Here is a 16,008-nt window from a genome sequence, read left to right as displayed (position 1 = left end):
AGGAAATAAGATTTTCCTTCAGGATCCTCATAGAAACATCTACATCTGTCAGATGGCACTTAAGCTTCTCGTTTGAAGCCATAAGCCCATTCGTTTCACTCCTTAATGTATCCAGTGTATCTAACAAAAAACAGCCAACATCTCTATACTTCTTATTTCCAAAAAACTCTGTAAAGTTGTCAAAAAACATTATCCCCCAGAGCCTGGCTTCGTACAAGCAAAGCATTAGGAGTACAAGCAAAGCATTAGGAGAATCAAACAGTGTTATTTTGACTATCTTTTTTGCCAACTCACTCCATGGATTGGGAGTGTCATTCTGATTATGGGAATCAAAGTCCTTAGTGCTTTGAGTCCAATCAGAGTAGAAAAACATTCATAAACACCCATTTTGAAGATTCTGTTTCTTAAGAACCACTCCCGGTACAAAGTTGTATTATTTAGCATTCTCTAGTGAAACAGAATCAACAGGGAACACTCGCAAATATAAAATTTAAAAAGTGTCTCACATAACCATGGGAATGCAGAGTCGAAAATCCACAGGGCAGGCTGTGAAGCTGATGATTTTGATGGAGGGTCTGGACAAACTCCACAGGAGAGGCTCGCCAGCCGAAGCAGAAAGAGAGCCTGTCTCTTCTGAATCCTCCTTAAAAGGCTTCCAGTGATTAAATTAAGAATCACTCATTGCAGAAGACCCTCCCTTTGGCTGATTACAAATGGAATTGGCTGTGGATGCAGCTGATGTGATCATGATTTAATTCTATGAAATGTCCTCATTGCAACAGACAGGCCAGCACTTGCCCAACCAGACAAACAGGTACCACCACTTGCCCAAGTTGACACATGAACCTGACCATGACAGAAAACAAGTCAGAAACAGAACTTTAGGTACCTCATGATTCCATTTATATGGTATCTAAAAAGGGGCAAAACTTATGTAAGGGGAATAAAATTTACAAAGTGGTTGCCTTGTAGAAGGGAAAAGAAGAGGTGACTGGGATAATCGAAATATTTTATATTGGTTTGAGCAGTTGCTACACATGTATACAATTGTCAAAACTCATCCAACCACTTTAATATCTGTACTTTTTATTAATTAAAACTCCAATAAACATCAAAAATTTTAAATATACATAAGGAACCTTAAGCTTGACTTTATTTCAAAATTTGTGAAACACAAATTTAGATAGCTGCACAAAGTTAGAAAACAATGATTAGAACAAGCACACATTATTTTAAAATTGCATTAATTGATGTAAATGAATTTGCTATAAGCTCAATAGTTGTTTTCTTTATGGGTCTGTTGTTCCTGGAATTTGTAAAAAGCTGGGTAAAACTCCTAGTGTTTAGGAAAAAATTTGCTCATCTTCCTGCTGCAGTAGAACTTACTAATAAAGTGATTATAACAGCTTTCCAAAAACAAAACATGATATAAAACCTTTTATTTTGCATTTTCTCCCATCTAAAAATATATGGAACATGACAGTCCTAGATTCTGCCTTTTTCTCCTAAGCCCCTTTGCATTTTGATTCCTCCCTCATGCCTCCAAACATTTCTCCTCCTCTCTAGCTCCTTCTCCCAAAGGGCTTCCTGATTTCTCCAACCTCAGAATCTGTTTCTTCCCTTGAGGTCCTAGCCCCTACCCCTAGCCTTTAGTTCTTCTACTATGTTCCCAGTACATTCAAATGGGCATAGCCAGAATCTTATTTGAGCCTCACAATAAGTATGAGTTTGCACACAATAAAACTGAAGCTTAGAACACATGTTAATTGCAGGGGAGGGATGTAAATCATGTTTTGATTCTACAATCCCTATTTTCATGCACACACTATCTCTCATTAGAATAGCATCCCATCAGAGACAAGCATTTCAATAGACATTATTATCACCATTTTCCTTTAAGAAAACCAAAACCTGAAATCAAAGAGCTACTAAATGAGTTAAAGAAATCAAAGAGCTTGTAAATGGATGAGAAAGGATTGGAATGAGATTTCTTCTGAATTCTCACTGAATTCTTAACTATTTCATTCTTTATCCCCATTATGTAGATGAGAACATTGAAGCTTAAAGATATTCAGGAACTTTGTAAAAGGGCAAAATTATAGCTTTTCTCTGCTTTCTCTCATATTAATGGTAAGTACAAAAATCACTGTACCAGACATTCTCCTTCCCAGACCCTCTGAGGGTCTGGGATAAAGAGTGCCAGGACAGACTTTTCTATCAAAGCCATCAGGTACTGGCCCCTAACCTTCTAACTGGAAAAAACAAATGTCCCTCTTTTAGGGCAAAGGATATTTGTTTTCTTTGACCATTTCCCAAGAGACTCTAGACTTAAAGAAGAAGAGAAACAGGCCAGGGTATTTGCTACAACTAAGAAATGTCATTTTATTCAGTATATAGAAACAGACCCTCTTCTAGCCCCACCTCTAAGTGGGCACCAAGTAAAGAGGTTTAAACTCTGTGGCCCAGGCTCATTTTCCAACAGGACCCCAAAGTCCTAATAGGTCAAATCAAAGAGTAGGAGTAGGGATGTTGGACAACTTCTCAATGAGGTTAAGAATCAACTTGTGGTAGGCTTTTCCAGGCAAGTTCTAGGAACCTATATTGGGCAATGCCCACAGGTTGGAGACTATATACAGTGTTCTGCCCAGGAAGGGGTATCACCTCCTGGAAATCTATGGGACCTGCAGTGGCTTGGGAACCACCACAAAATAAACCAAAGAACAACCGCTCACCAAGTACCAGCTCCTTGGTCTTCAGGGCTTTTTTATAGATGATCTCTTGGGGTTGGGGTTCCTCCCTCTGCAGCAAATCTAATAGAAGCCTCTGGATCCTGGGGGACTTAAGTTCATACAGGTCCATGAGCTGGTAGAATTGTTCCATCCAAGCAGTGCTGTCTTCTGCATATCGCTGTTGCAACATCTGTAAAACATGGTATAGTGCCAAAAATGTCTCCCATCGAGGTACTTCCTCCCTTTTTTTTAGAGACAGTCTGTGCTTTCTTTGCCACCATGGGCAATTTGGGAAATCTGTTCTTACCCTTAAAAGCCCAGAAGTTCTTCTGAAACATCAGTGCTAGTGTTTGCTTGTCCACAGAGGCACGGGCACCTGTGAAAACATCTCTTGTGAGAGGATAAAAATGTCGCGACATCATCTCTTTGCGAACATTGGTTAACTGCTGTGTCCGCTCACTCCTGTAAGGTTCTCCTAAAAGATGCCAATTTACAGCCTTTGGGACTTGAATCCTCTTGGTAGCTGATGATAACACTGGTGCAGAAATAGGCGGTGCTTTCTTCTTTGCTTTGGGAAATTTGGGGAGCTCACCCCTGCACTGCAAGACCTTGAAGTCCCTCTGGAATATCAAAGCCAATGATTTTTTGTCCATAGAGGGATAGAGAGCTGTGGGAAGATCTCTTCTAACTGGATAAAGATGCTTTATCTCCTTAACAGCAGTGAATACCTGTTGTGCCTCTTTCTTCCTGTAGGATTCGGCTAAGAGATGCCAATTGAAAGTCTGTGGGACACGATCCCTCTTTGTGGTTGATGGTAACGCAGCTTCAGGAAGAGGGAATGGATTTAGCCAGCTCTCCTTTTCTTTTCTTCTAATTGGAGGGATCACTTTTAAGTGCACTGGACTCAAAACAACCTTATAGAGTTGTGATATATCAGTGTGACTTAACTCTTGCTTCTGTCTGAGGTGTTTAGCAACAGCCTTGAGATTGGCCAGATGCATCCATTTCAAGTATCCCTTTGAACTGAAGTCTCTGAGGAACTGGCTCAGTCGATGGAAACTGGCCCTGGAAAGTTGCTCTCCTGCTTCCACCCTTATTAAAGCATTGCTAAACCAGTCCTCATCTGAGAAACTTGCTTCTGAATAGCCAGGCTTTTGGTATTTTTCAGCTGGCATTTCAGGTAAAAAGGGAAGGGCTGGGGCTGGGGCCGGGGCTGGGGCTGGGGCTGGAGCTGGAGTTGGGAAATCCTGATGATATTGCACAACCAACTTCCACCTGCCACCTGTGGGCCTGTGTTCATGTTTCTGTGCTTCCGTGTTAATATCAGATAACTGGAACTTTGGCTTATGGAGGCCTTTTGGGATCTGGGTTTCTAAGCCTGTTTCCATGGCTTGTAAAACATGTCCCTGGCTTTCTCCAAAAGTACATTCCTTTGTCTTCCCCATGAACTTGCTGTGGGGTATACTCTAAGAATTTGACTGTCCTGTCCATCCAAATCCAAATGATCCCTTAATATTTTCAAGGGCATTCCCCCCTTTTCCCTCATAGCTTCCTGGAGTGGTATTTTGAAGGAGATTTTTGTAAAACTTGACCACATAACCTTGTCCACAGTTATGGAGCCTCTCTGCATTCCCTCTTTCTTAAAAAGCATTTTCCTTCTAGCTGTATCCTTCCTTTCCTCAGCAAGATCTTCACCCGTTATCACTAGCTTGGATAAGCTCAATCCCTCCTTTAAGAGTGCTCTCTCTACATCTTTCTCCATTTATTCTTTTTCATTTTTCTCCACCTTCTCCAGCTCCTCCTCCACTTCCTCCTTGCTCAGACTCTCTTTTTCCTCTTCACTCAGGCTCTCCTGCCTCAGGCTCTCCTCCCTCAGGCTCACTTCCTCCTCCTCACTAGGACTCTCCTCCTCCTCTTCACTCAGTCTCTTTTCCTCCTCTTCACTCAGACTCTCCTTCTCCTCCTCCTCCTCCCTGCTCAGGCTCTTCTCTTCTTCACTCAGGCTCTCCTTCCCCTCACTCAGGTTCTCCTTCTTGCCAAGTTGCTCCTTTTCTTCCTCACTTGGACCCTCCTTTTTCTTCTTAGTCAGCCTCTCTTTCTCCGTAGTTAACCTCTCATCCTTTTCTTTGGTTGAGTCACTCTTTTTCTTATGTTTCTTAGCCAAACCCTCTAGTTTCTTTTCCCTCAGGCTTACCTTCTTTATCTTCTTCAGAATCAGGCTTTTCCCTTTCTCCTTCTTGGATAGGATCACCTTTTCCACAATCAGACTCTCCTCCTCTTTTTCCTTCTTGGGGGAAGTTAGACCTTCCTCTGTTTCCTTCTCAATCAAGTTCTCATATAATTCCTCAAACAGTATATTTCTCATATTCTTTAATAACCACTTCACCTGGATCTTTTCTGATTCATTCTTCTCAATCCTCTTCGAAAGCTCCTCTAGCTGCATTTTTTCAAACAGATATTGCTCCTGGATCTCCTTTAACATAATCTCTACCTGGATTTTATCTAATAGTGGCTTTTCCTGGACCTTCTCCAGTAACTTTCGGTCCTCCTCCAAGCTCTCTTCATCAGTCAGTATTCTCCTTTTCTGAGCCAGTTCTTTCTCTTCTTCAGTTATTTCTATTTCTTCCAAAGGCACATTACTCATTTTTCTGATTACCGTAGCCAAGATCTTCAACAGTTGATTCTCTTTCATCCTTAATAATTTCTCTGTAGAACTAGGCTTTTCTTCATAACTAATCCCCCTTTTCATAGCCAGTGTTCTCATTGCCTGTATTCTCTCCTCTTTGGGCATCTTCTCTTTGATCCTAATGTTATTAGTCAGTTTCCTCTCTTCCTGGGACAGTTTACCCTTTTTGTCCCAATTTTCTTTCTCTTCTTTCAGTATTTTCTCTCTTCTTTTAGTTATGGCAATTCCTTCCCTGGCTATTGCCTTTTCTTTTTTAACAATATGCCTCTCTTCCTTGACCAGTTTGCTATCTTTCTGGGCCAGTCTCTTCTCCAATGTTCTTGTCTTTTTTTCCTTGAACTGTTTCTCCATTTCATCAGCCTGTTCTTCCTTCTCTTGTGACAATTTCCTTTTTTTCCAGGCCTGTTGTTTCTTTTGCTTGACATCTGTCTCCTCTTTCCAGAACAATTTCTTCTCCTTCTGACCCCATATTCTCTCTTTCTTGGCCTGTTTCTCCTGTTGAAAGGCTAGTTTCTTACCCCAGGTCCATGGTTTTTTTTTTTTTTTTTTTTGTCAGTTGCTTTCCTATCTTTCCTAATCCATTTTCCCTCTTTCTCGGCCTGTTTCTCTTTTTCCATGGCCTGTTGTTTCTCTTCTTTCTGGGGGCTTTTCTCAACTTCCTCCACTCTTTTCCCCTCTTCTGGGGCCAGCTTCATTTTTTCTCTGGTGAACTGGGTTTTTTTCTCAGTCTCTCTCTCCACCTTTTGAGGTAATCTTTTCTCTTTCTGAGCTTGTCTCTCTTCTTCCTCAGCCTGACTCTCTCCTCCCTTGGCCTGGCTCTTCTCTTTCCAGGCCTTTCTCTTCTGTTCCAGGGCCTGCCTCTTTTCTTCCCGGGCTGATTTCTCTCCTTTTCATAAATATTTCTCCATTTCCCCAACCTGTTTCTCTTCTTCTAGGTCCAGTTTCTTTCTTTTCCAGGTTGCTTGTCTGTTTTTCTCAGCCTCTTTCTCTTCTTTCTGAGGCTGCCTCTCTCTCTGGTCTTGTTTCTCATGTTCATCCTGTTTTACAACTTGGTTTTTCTTTCCAAGATTTTGTTTCTTCATTTCATGAATCTGTTTTTCCTCTCTTCTATACCATTTCTCCTTTTGGGGGGTCAATTTATTCTCTTGGTCTGTCAAGCTCTCTCTTTCTAGCACCTCTCTTCCCTCTTCTCCAGACAGTTCTTCCTCTTCTGTAGACAAATATTTCTCTTCTGGGGTCAATTTCCCCCTTTTCCAAGGTTGTTTCTCTTCTTCATCAATATGCTTCTTCTCTTCCCATATGTGTTTCTTCTTTTCATGGGACTTTTTCTCTTCTTCTCTAACTTGTTTTTCTATGTCTGAGATTACTTCTTCTTCCCAGGCCAGTTCTTCTTCCCAGGCCAGTTCCTCTTCTTTCCCAGCCAGTTCCCCCTTTTCCCTGATCAGTTCCTCCTCTTCCTCACCCAGGTCCTCTGCCATCTGGGCCAACATCGCCTCTTTCCAGACCAGTAACCTCTCTTCCTTGGCCCACGTACCTTCTTCCTGTGCCAGCATACTCTTTGCCCAGGCAAGCTTTTTCCTCACCAAAGAGGATCTCCATTTTTTCCTGGCCACTTTCTTTCCTTTCTCTAGCAGTTTCCCCTCTTCTTCAGTCAATGTCTTGTCTTCTATGGCTATCTTCAGCTCTTTCTTTGTTAATTTCTTTTGTAAGAAAGCCAGTATTTCTTCTTCCCTAGACATTTTTCCTTCTTAATGGGTCAGTTTCTTTTGATCCTTGATTGGTTTTTCCTTGTCCTGCAATGATTTTTTCTCTGGCTTAGTCAGTTTTCTCTTTTCTTCAACTATTTTCCCTTCTTGCTTGGAAAGTTTCCTTACTTCCTTTTTAAATTTCCTTTTCTCTAAGTCTAGGTGATCTTCTAAGAAAGAAACTTTTTTTTTCTTGATTTGAGAAAATGTCCTGTTCTTCTTTAATGTTTTATTCTTTTGTTCCCTCAACTCCACTGTCCTTAAAGCTCTTTGATCTACTTTGTCTGCTATGATGGATGATTCCTTCAATACTCTCTTATTCAATTCTGACAAGAATCCTCCTGAGGCTTTTAATAGGGGGAAGATCTCTTGGAAGAGATCCCAGCTGGGCTGTCGGTCAACAAGCATAACCTGAGCCAACTCCACCAATTCTTTACCCAGGTCCTGTAACATTCCTGGATGGGAACTTGCTATCCTTGAGTGACAAGATAGCAAATGTCATCCCACCAAGAACTGATGCCTATTCTGCTTGTGTATCCAGGAGTCCCAGACAAACCATGGCTACTCTTTTTAAGTTTCTTCTTTATAACTTCTTTTTGTTCAGAAACTTGTATGACTTCTTCCTTGGGCTTTTCTATAGCCACCTGTGAAATATTCTGCAGATCTATTTTCTCTACCCTCTTCACATCGGCTTTCCTGAGGTCTTTCTGCACAGCCCTTTTCCAAAGCATTTTCATGTGTGCTTTTCTTTCCAGCTGAGAAATCACCTCTCTATCATCCTTCTTGTCATATTGATCTGTGACCCTCGTGATCTCTGTGACCTCCATGGCCCCTGTATCTCCCAGGGCTTCTGTGGCCTCCAATGTGATTTCCTTTGATTCAGCATTACCCTGGGACTGGACTGGGATGCAAGTGGTTAGTGGTGGCTCTGGTTCAAAGACAATACCCTTGGTATCAATTTGCCCTAAATCCCTGGTCTCTCTTTGTTCACCTTTCTCCTCTGAAGGCACCAGCACAGTGCTAAACAATCCAAATTCTGTCTTTCTGTGCTCCCTGGCAATTCTCAGGTCCTTTTTAACTGCAGAGACATTGGGAGAAAAATAGTTAAGAAAAACACAGTAGCTATTTGTCCGCCAGCCCGCCGCGCGGCGCCCACGCCCCGCAGCAGCCGACCCGCCCGCCCTCCTCTCCCCTCTTTGTCCGCCGGCCCGCCGCGTGGCGCCCACGCCCCGCAGCAGCCGACCCGCCCACCCTCCTCTCCCCTCTTCCGCCTTCACCGGCTACTCCGCCACCGGCCTCAACAGCCTTGCCACCCTCACCTATCCTTCTCCAGAACAGCTACGGGGGGAGTGGAGACAATACAGAGCAGCTCCCGGAGCCACGACAGAGATCAGAGGGACGGCGTACCCCATCCTGGAACAGCTGACTGTCTGGGAGAACCAGCTCCGGTGAGATCAGCGAGGGGTGCGGGCTTTCCTGGGTGGGAAGGCAAGCGGCCGGAGTCCCTCCCTTCCTCCTTCCCAGGCCAGCTGGCAGAATTGGACAGGCGGTCCCCTTGGGCCGCGGCGGCTGGCGCCCCCACCACGCGAGGCCCCCCAGACCAACTGAGAGAGTTCGGTCGGAAATCCCCAGACTGCGGAGAACAGTGACCGGGGGGTCCCTTCCAAACACATGACTCCCCGGTCCGGCTGGGAACAGTGCACTCTCCCGGGCTGCGACAGCTGGCGCCCTCCCGCCACGCTTGGCGCCCCGGGCCGACTAGGTAATTCGGCCAGACGCTCTCCCGTGCTGCGGTGGCCGGCGACCCTCCCCGCGTTCAGTCCCCCGGGCCGGTAGCACTCTTCCAAGACGCTTTGGCTGCCGAACCTCCCCTACGGCGAGAATTTTCCAGAGTTAAAGGACCCACAGCAACTTTCACTGGTGGAACCCGTAGACAAACGTGTGCCACAAGCACCACCTACTGGGCAGGATAAGAAAAACAGAACCCAGAGATTTCACAGAAATATCTTTCAATCTGTGGGGTACAACACCCAGGGAAATCTGACTAAATGCCCAGATGCCAGCAGAAGATAACGGATCACACTCAGAAAACTGAAAATATGGCCCAGTCAAAGGAACAAACCAATAGTTCAATGAGATACAGGAGCTGAAACAGGTAATGATGAATATACGAACAGAAATGGAAAACCTCTTCAAAAATGAAATCGATAAATTGAGGGAGGACATGAAGAAGACATGGGCTGATCAAAAAGAAGAAATAGAAAAACTGAAAAAAACAAATCAGAGAGCTTATGGAAGTGAAGGATAAAGTAGAAAAGATGGAAAAAACAATGGATACGTACAATGATAGATTTAAAGAGACAGAAGATAGAATTAGTGATTTGGAGGATGGAACATGTGAATTCCAAAAAGAAACAGAAACTATCCGGAAAAGAATGGAAAAATTTGAACAGGGTATCAGGGAATCCAAGGACAATATGAACCGCACAAATATACGTGTTGTGGGTGTTCCAGAAGGAGAAGAGAAGGGAAAAGGAGGAGAAAAACTAATGGAAGAAATTATCACTGAAAATTTCCCAACTCTTATGAAAGACCTAAAATTACAGATCCAAGAAGTGCAGCGCACCCCAAAGAGATTAAACCCAAATAGGCGTTCCCCAAGACACTTACTAGTTAGAATGTCAGAGGTCAAAGAGAAAGAGAGGAACTTGAAAGCAGCGAGAGAGAAGCAATCCATCACATACAAGGGAAACCCAATAAGACTGTGTAGATTTCTCAGCAGAAACCATGGAAGCTAGAAGACAGTGGGATGATATATTTAAGTTACTAAAAGAGAAAAACTGCCAACCAAGACTCCTATATCCAGCAAAATTGTCCTTCAAAAATGAGGGAGAAATTAAAACATTCTCAGACAAAAAGTCACTGAGAGAATTTGTGACCAAGAGACCAGCTCTGCAAGAAATACTAAAGGGAGCACTAGAGTCAGATACAAAAAGACAGAAGAGAGAGGCATGGAGAAGAGTGTAGAAAGAAGGAAAGTCAGATATGATATATATAATACAAAAGGCAAAATGGTAGAGGAAAATATTATCCAAACAGTAATAACTCTAAATGTTAATGGACTGAATTTCCCAATCAAAAGACACAGACTGGCAGAATGGATTGAAAAACAGGATCCTTCTATATGCTGTCTACAGGAAACACATCTTAGACCCAAAGATAAATATAGGTTGAAAGTGAAAGGTTGGGAAAAGATATTTCATGCAAATAACAACCAGAAAAGAGCAGGAGTGGCTATACTAATATCCAACAAATTAGACTTCAAATGTAAAACAGTTAAAAGAGACAAAGAAGGACACTATATACTAATAAAAGGAACAATTAAACAAGAAGACATAACAATCATAAATATTTACGCACTGAACCAGAATGCCCCAAAATACGTGAGGAATACACTGCAAACACTGAAAAGGGAAACAGACTCATATACCATAATAGTTGGAGACTTCAATTCACCACTCTCATCAATGGACAGAACATCTAGACAGTGGATCAATAAAGAAATAGAGAATCTGAATATTACTATAAATGAGCTTGACTTAACAGACATTTATAGGACATTACATCCCACAACAGCAGGATACACCTTTTTTTCAAGTGCTCATGGATCATTCTCAAACATAGACCATATGCTGGGTCACAAAGCAAGTCTTAACAAATTTAAAAAGATTGAAATCATACACAACACTTTCTTGGATCATAAAGGAATGAAGTTGGAAATCAATAATAGGCAGAGTGCCAGAAAATTGACAAATACGTGGAGGCTCAACAACACACTTTTAAACAACAAGTGGGTCAAAGAAGAAATTGCAAGAGAAATTAGTAAATACCTAGAGGCAAATGAAAATGAAAACACAACATATCAAAACTTATGGGACGCAGCAAAGGCAGTGCTAAGAGGGAAATTTCTTGCCCTAAATGCCTTTATCAGAAAAGAAGAAAAGGCAAAAATGCAGGAATTAACTGTCCACTTGGAAGAACTGGAGAAAGAACAGCAAACTAATCCCAAAGCAAGCAAAAGGAAAGAAATAACAAAGATTAGAGCACAAATAAATGAAATTGAAAACATGAAAACAATAGAGAAAATCAATAAGGTCAGAAGTTGGTTCTATGAGAAAATCAATAAGATTGATGGGCCATTAGCAAGATTGACAAAAAGAAGAGAGAGGATGCAAATAAATATGATCAGAAATGGAAGAGGAGACATAACTACTGACCTCACAGAAATAAAGGAGGTAATAACAGGATATTATGAACAACTTTACGCTAATAAATACAAAAATTTAGATGAAATGGACGGGTTCCTGGAAAGACATGAACAACCAACTTTGACTCAAGAAGGAATAGATGATCTCAACAAACCAATCACAAGTAAAGAAATTGAATTAGTCATTCAAAAGCTCTCCAAAAAGAAAAGTCCAGGACCAGACGGCTTCACATGTGAATTCTACCAAACATTCCAGAAAGAATTAGTACCAACTCTCCTCAAACTCTTCAACATAATCGAAGTGGAGGGAAAACTACCTAATTCATTCTATGAAGCCAACATCACCCTCATACCAAAACCAGGCAAAGATATTACAAAAAAAGAAAACTACAGACCAATCTCTCTAATGAATACAGATGCAAAATTTTTCAATAAAATTCTAGCAAATCGTATCCAACAACACATTAAAAGAATTATACATCATGACCAAGTAGGATTCATCCCAGGTATGCAAGGATGGTTCAACATAAGAAAATCAATTAATGTAATACACCATATCAACAAATCAAAGCAGAAAAATCACATGATCATCTCAATTGATGCAGAGAAGGCATTCAACAAGATTCAACATCCTTTCCTGTTGAAAACACTTCAAAAGATAGGAATACAAGGGAACTTCCTTAAAATGATAGAGGGAATATATGAAAAACCCACAGCTAATATCATCCTCAATGGGGAAAAATTGAAAACTTTCCCCCTAAGATCAGGAACAAGACAAGGATGTCCACTATCACCACTATTATTCAACATTGTGTTGGAAGTTCTAGCCAGAGCAATTAGACAAGAAAAAGAAATACAAGGCATCAAAATTGGAAAGGAAGAAGTAAAACTATCACTGTTTGCAGACGATATGATACTATACGTAGAAAACCCAGAAAAATCCACAACAAAATTACTCGAGCTAATAAATGAGTACAGCAAAGTAGCAGGCTACAAGATCAACATTCAAAAATCTGTAGCATTTCTATACACTAGTAATGAACAAGCTGAGGGGGAAATCAAGAAACGAATCCCATTTACAATTGCAACTAAAAGAATAAAATACCTAGGAATAAATTTAACCAAAGAGACAAAAAACCTATATAAAGAAAACTACAAAAAACTGCTAAAAGAAATCACAGAGGACCTAAATAGATGGAAGGGCATACCGTGCTCATGGATTGGAAGACTAAATATAATTAAGATGTCAATCCTACCTAAACTGATCTACAGATTCAATGCAATACCAATCAAAATCCCAACAACTTATTTTTCAGAAATAGAAAAACCAATAAGCAAATTTATCTGGAAGGGCAGGGTGCCCCGAATTGCTAAAAACATCTTGAGGAAAAAAAACGAAGCTGGAGGTCTCGCGCTGCCGGACTTTAAGGCATATTATGAAGCCACAGTGGTCAAAACAGCATGGTATTGGCATAAAGATAGATATATCGACCAATGGAATCGAATAGAGTGCTCAGATATAGACCCTCTCATCTATGGACATTTGATCTTTGATAAGGCAGTCAAGCCAACTCACCTGGGACAGAACAGTCTCTTCAATAAATGGTGCCTAGAGAACTGGATATCCATATGCAAAAGAATGAAAGAAGACCCGTATCTCACACCTTATACAAAAGTTAACTCAAAATGGATCAAAGATCTAAACATTAGGTCTAAGACCATAAAACAGTTAGAGGAAAATGTAGGGAGATATCTTATGAATCTTACAACTGGAGGCGGTTTTATGGACCTTACACCTAAAGCAAGAGCACTGAAGAAATAAATAAATGGGAGCTTCTCAAAATTAAACACTTTTGTGCATCGAAGAACTTCATCAAGAAAGTAGAAAGACAGCCTACACAATGGGAATCAATATTGGAAATGACATATCAGATAAAGGTCTAGTATCCAGATTTTATAAAGAGATTGTTCAACTCAACAACAAAAAGACAGCCAACCCAATTACAAAATGGGAAAAAGACTTGAACAGACACCTACCAGAAGAGGAAATACAAATGGCCAAAAGGCACATGAAGAGATGCTCAATGTCCCTGGCCATTAGAGAAATGCAAATCAAAACCACAATGAGATATCATCTCACACCCACCAGAATGGCCATTATCAACAAAACAGAAAATGACAAGTGCTGGAGAGGATGCAGAGAAAGAGGCACACTTACCCACTGTTGGTGGGAATGTCAAATGATGCAACCACTGTGGAAGGCAGTTTGGCGGTTCCTCAAAAAGCTGAATATAGAATTGCCATACGACCCAGCAATACCATTGCTAGGTATCTACTCAAAGGACTTAAGGGCAAAGACACAAACGGACATTTGTACACCAATGTTTATAGCAGCATTATTTACAATTGCAAAGAGATGGAAACAGCCAAAATGTCCATCAACAGAAGAATGGCTAAACAAACTGTGGTATATACGTACGATGGAATATTATGCAGCTTTAAGACAAGATAAACTTATGAACCATGTAATAACATGGATGGACCTAGAGAATATTATGCTGAGTGAGTCTAGCCAAAAACTAAAGGACAAATACTGTATGGTCCCACTGATGTGAACGGACATTCGAGAATAAACTTGAAATATGTCATTGGTAGCAGAGTCCAGCAGGAGTTAGAAACAGGGTAAGACAATGGGTAATTGAAGCTGAAGAGATACAGACTGTGCAACAGGACTAGATACAAAAACTCAAAAATGGACAGCACAATAATACCTAATTGTAAATTAATCATGTTAAAACACTGAATGAAGCTGCATCTGAGCTATAGGGTTTTTTTGGGGTTTTTTTGTTTGTTTGTTTGTTTTACTATTATTACTACTTTTATTTATTTTCTCTATATTAACATTTTATATCTTTTTCTGTTGTGTTGCTAGTTCCTCTAAACCAATGCAAATGTACTAAGAAACAATCATGCATCTATGTGATGATGTTAAGAATTACTGAGTGCATATGTAGAATGGTAAGATTTCTAAATGTTGTGTTAATTTCTTTTTTTTTCTTTCCGTTAATAAAAAAACAAAAAGAAAAACACAGTAGATCTGAATGAGATCCTTCATAATATCTAGTTCAGTGGACTTTTAAAGATACAAAGGCAAAGAAAACTGAAGTTTTATGATATAGAAATTTTCATAGTTTCATTCAGCTCCCAGAGCATAGACAAAGAAGACCTTGGTATTTGTTGTTGGGTAGATCTTTCCCTGGATGGTTTCTTTCTGTGAAAAATATCCTTCCACTTAACTCTGTTCCCACTGATATCTTCTGCTATACCTTGGCTCTACTGACCCTGTCTTTTAAGGCTCCAGAAGTGGCCCCCAAACATACTCCATAAAACACCTCACATGCTAAGCTTTTTGCTCTTTGCTTGAAGACTTCTCTTGCCTTTCTTCAGTTTGGTGGTCTTTTCAGATGCTGTAAAAGGTATAAGTGTTTGTCCAGCAGGGCCCTCAAATTCGCTAGCTTTTGATGGTTCAAAATAAAAAGCAAGTGGTTTCTCTTTATTTGATAAGGTCAGGTTTTCATTTAGCCGCTGCTCCACATAAGTAAGCAGGACCGTGATATCTGCAGCCTGAATCCCCAGCAGCAAGTCCAGAGAGACTTCTCCTATAGTTTCTTGCCTATAAAAGTCAAGTGAGAAGAGGGATAATGCAGAAGCAGTGATAAAACAAAATCTTTTAAAAAGAGAAGTTACAATGGAAGAGGTAGGGATAAGGTACCCATTTAGTATAGAGTAGGCTGAAGCAAAAGATGTATAAAGAAGAAAGAGTGGTCGGGATGTACTGCTTTGAAACTACTATGTACCCCAGAAAATTCATGTCCCTTTAATCTTAATCCAGTCTTGTGGGGGCAGACCCATTGTTTGGGGGGAACTTTTGGTTAGATTATTTCCATCCATTCAAGGTAGGTCTTGATTAGTTTGCTGGAGTCCTTAAAAGAACCGACATAGAGAGCTGACAGCCGATACAAAGAGGAGAGAGATGAAATGAGTACATAGACATTTGGAGAGGCGAAGCTAAGAATATTAAACTCAGAGTCTGCCCTGGAAAAGCTAAGTGAGGAACCACAGATGCTTGGAGGGCCATTGGAATCAGAAGCTGAAAGCAACAGAAAAAAGAAGGATGAGCAGACTTCAACCATGTGCCTTCCCTACTGACAGAGGAGTCCTAGATGCCAGCAGCCTTTCTTCTGAGAAGGTATCCTTTCATTGGTGCCTTAATTTGGAACATTCATGGCCTTAGAGCTGTACACTTATAACCTAATAAATCCCCTTTGTAAAAGCCAATCCATTTCTGGTACAGTTTATTTCATCAGTATTAGCAAACCAAAACACAGGGTGACACAATAAGCTTCTTTGGTTGGGATATTTGCAGACCTGCAACTTAAGGAATCTTAAATAAATGAGGAACTGATGAAAGGGCAGGCTAGTTAACGGTCAGGAGAAAAAGGCTAGGTGTTGGGAAAAGAAAAAATACAAAGAACACAGAAAGAGGAACACAGAAAAACAGCTGTAGGAAGTGGAAGAGGC

At 40.9% G+C, this 16,008-nt stretch overlaps 1 protein-coding gene across 1 annotated transcript in view; it reads right to left on the bottom strand.

The window, feature by feature from the left end:
• Nucleotides 1-2,466: 2,466 nt before the first annotated feature.
• The window catches only part of LOC143658371 (WD repeat-containing protein 87-like), a 107,127-nt gene continuing 93,585 nt past the window's right edge, over nucleotides 2,467-16,008 (bottom strand). Inside the window, 7 exon segments of the mRNA XM_077130475.1 lie at nucleotides 2,467-2,979; nucleotides 2,981-3,252; nucleotides 3,523-3,960; nucleotides 4,749-5,533; nucleotides 6,529-6,971; nucleotides 7,440-7,635; nucleotides 14,825-15,100. Coding sequence (XP_076986590.1) covers nucleotides 2,551-2,979; nucleotides 2,981-3,252; nucleotides 3,523-3,960; nucleotides 4,749-5,533; nucleotides 6,529-6,971; nucleotides 7,440-7,635; nucleotides 14,825-15,100 — 2,839 coding nt within the window. The 3' untranslated portion in view covers nucleotides 2,467-2,550.

The sequence above is a fragment of the Tamandua tetradactyla genome, chromosome 16, assembly GCF_023851605.1.
Source record: "Tamandua tetradactyla isolate mTamTet1 chromosome 16, mTamTet1.pri, whole genome shotgun sequence".
Classification (NCBI taxonomy): domain Eukaryota; kingdom Metazoa; phylum Chordata; class Mammalia; order Pilosa; family Myrmecophagidae; genus Tamandua; species Tamandua tetradactyla.
Note: the sequence above shows the minus strand (reverse complement) of the source record. Positions and strands in the feature narration are given on the sequence as shown.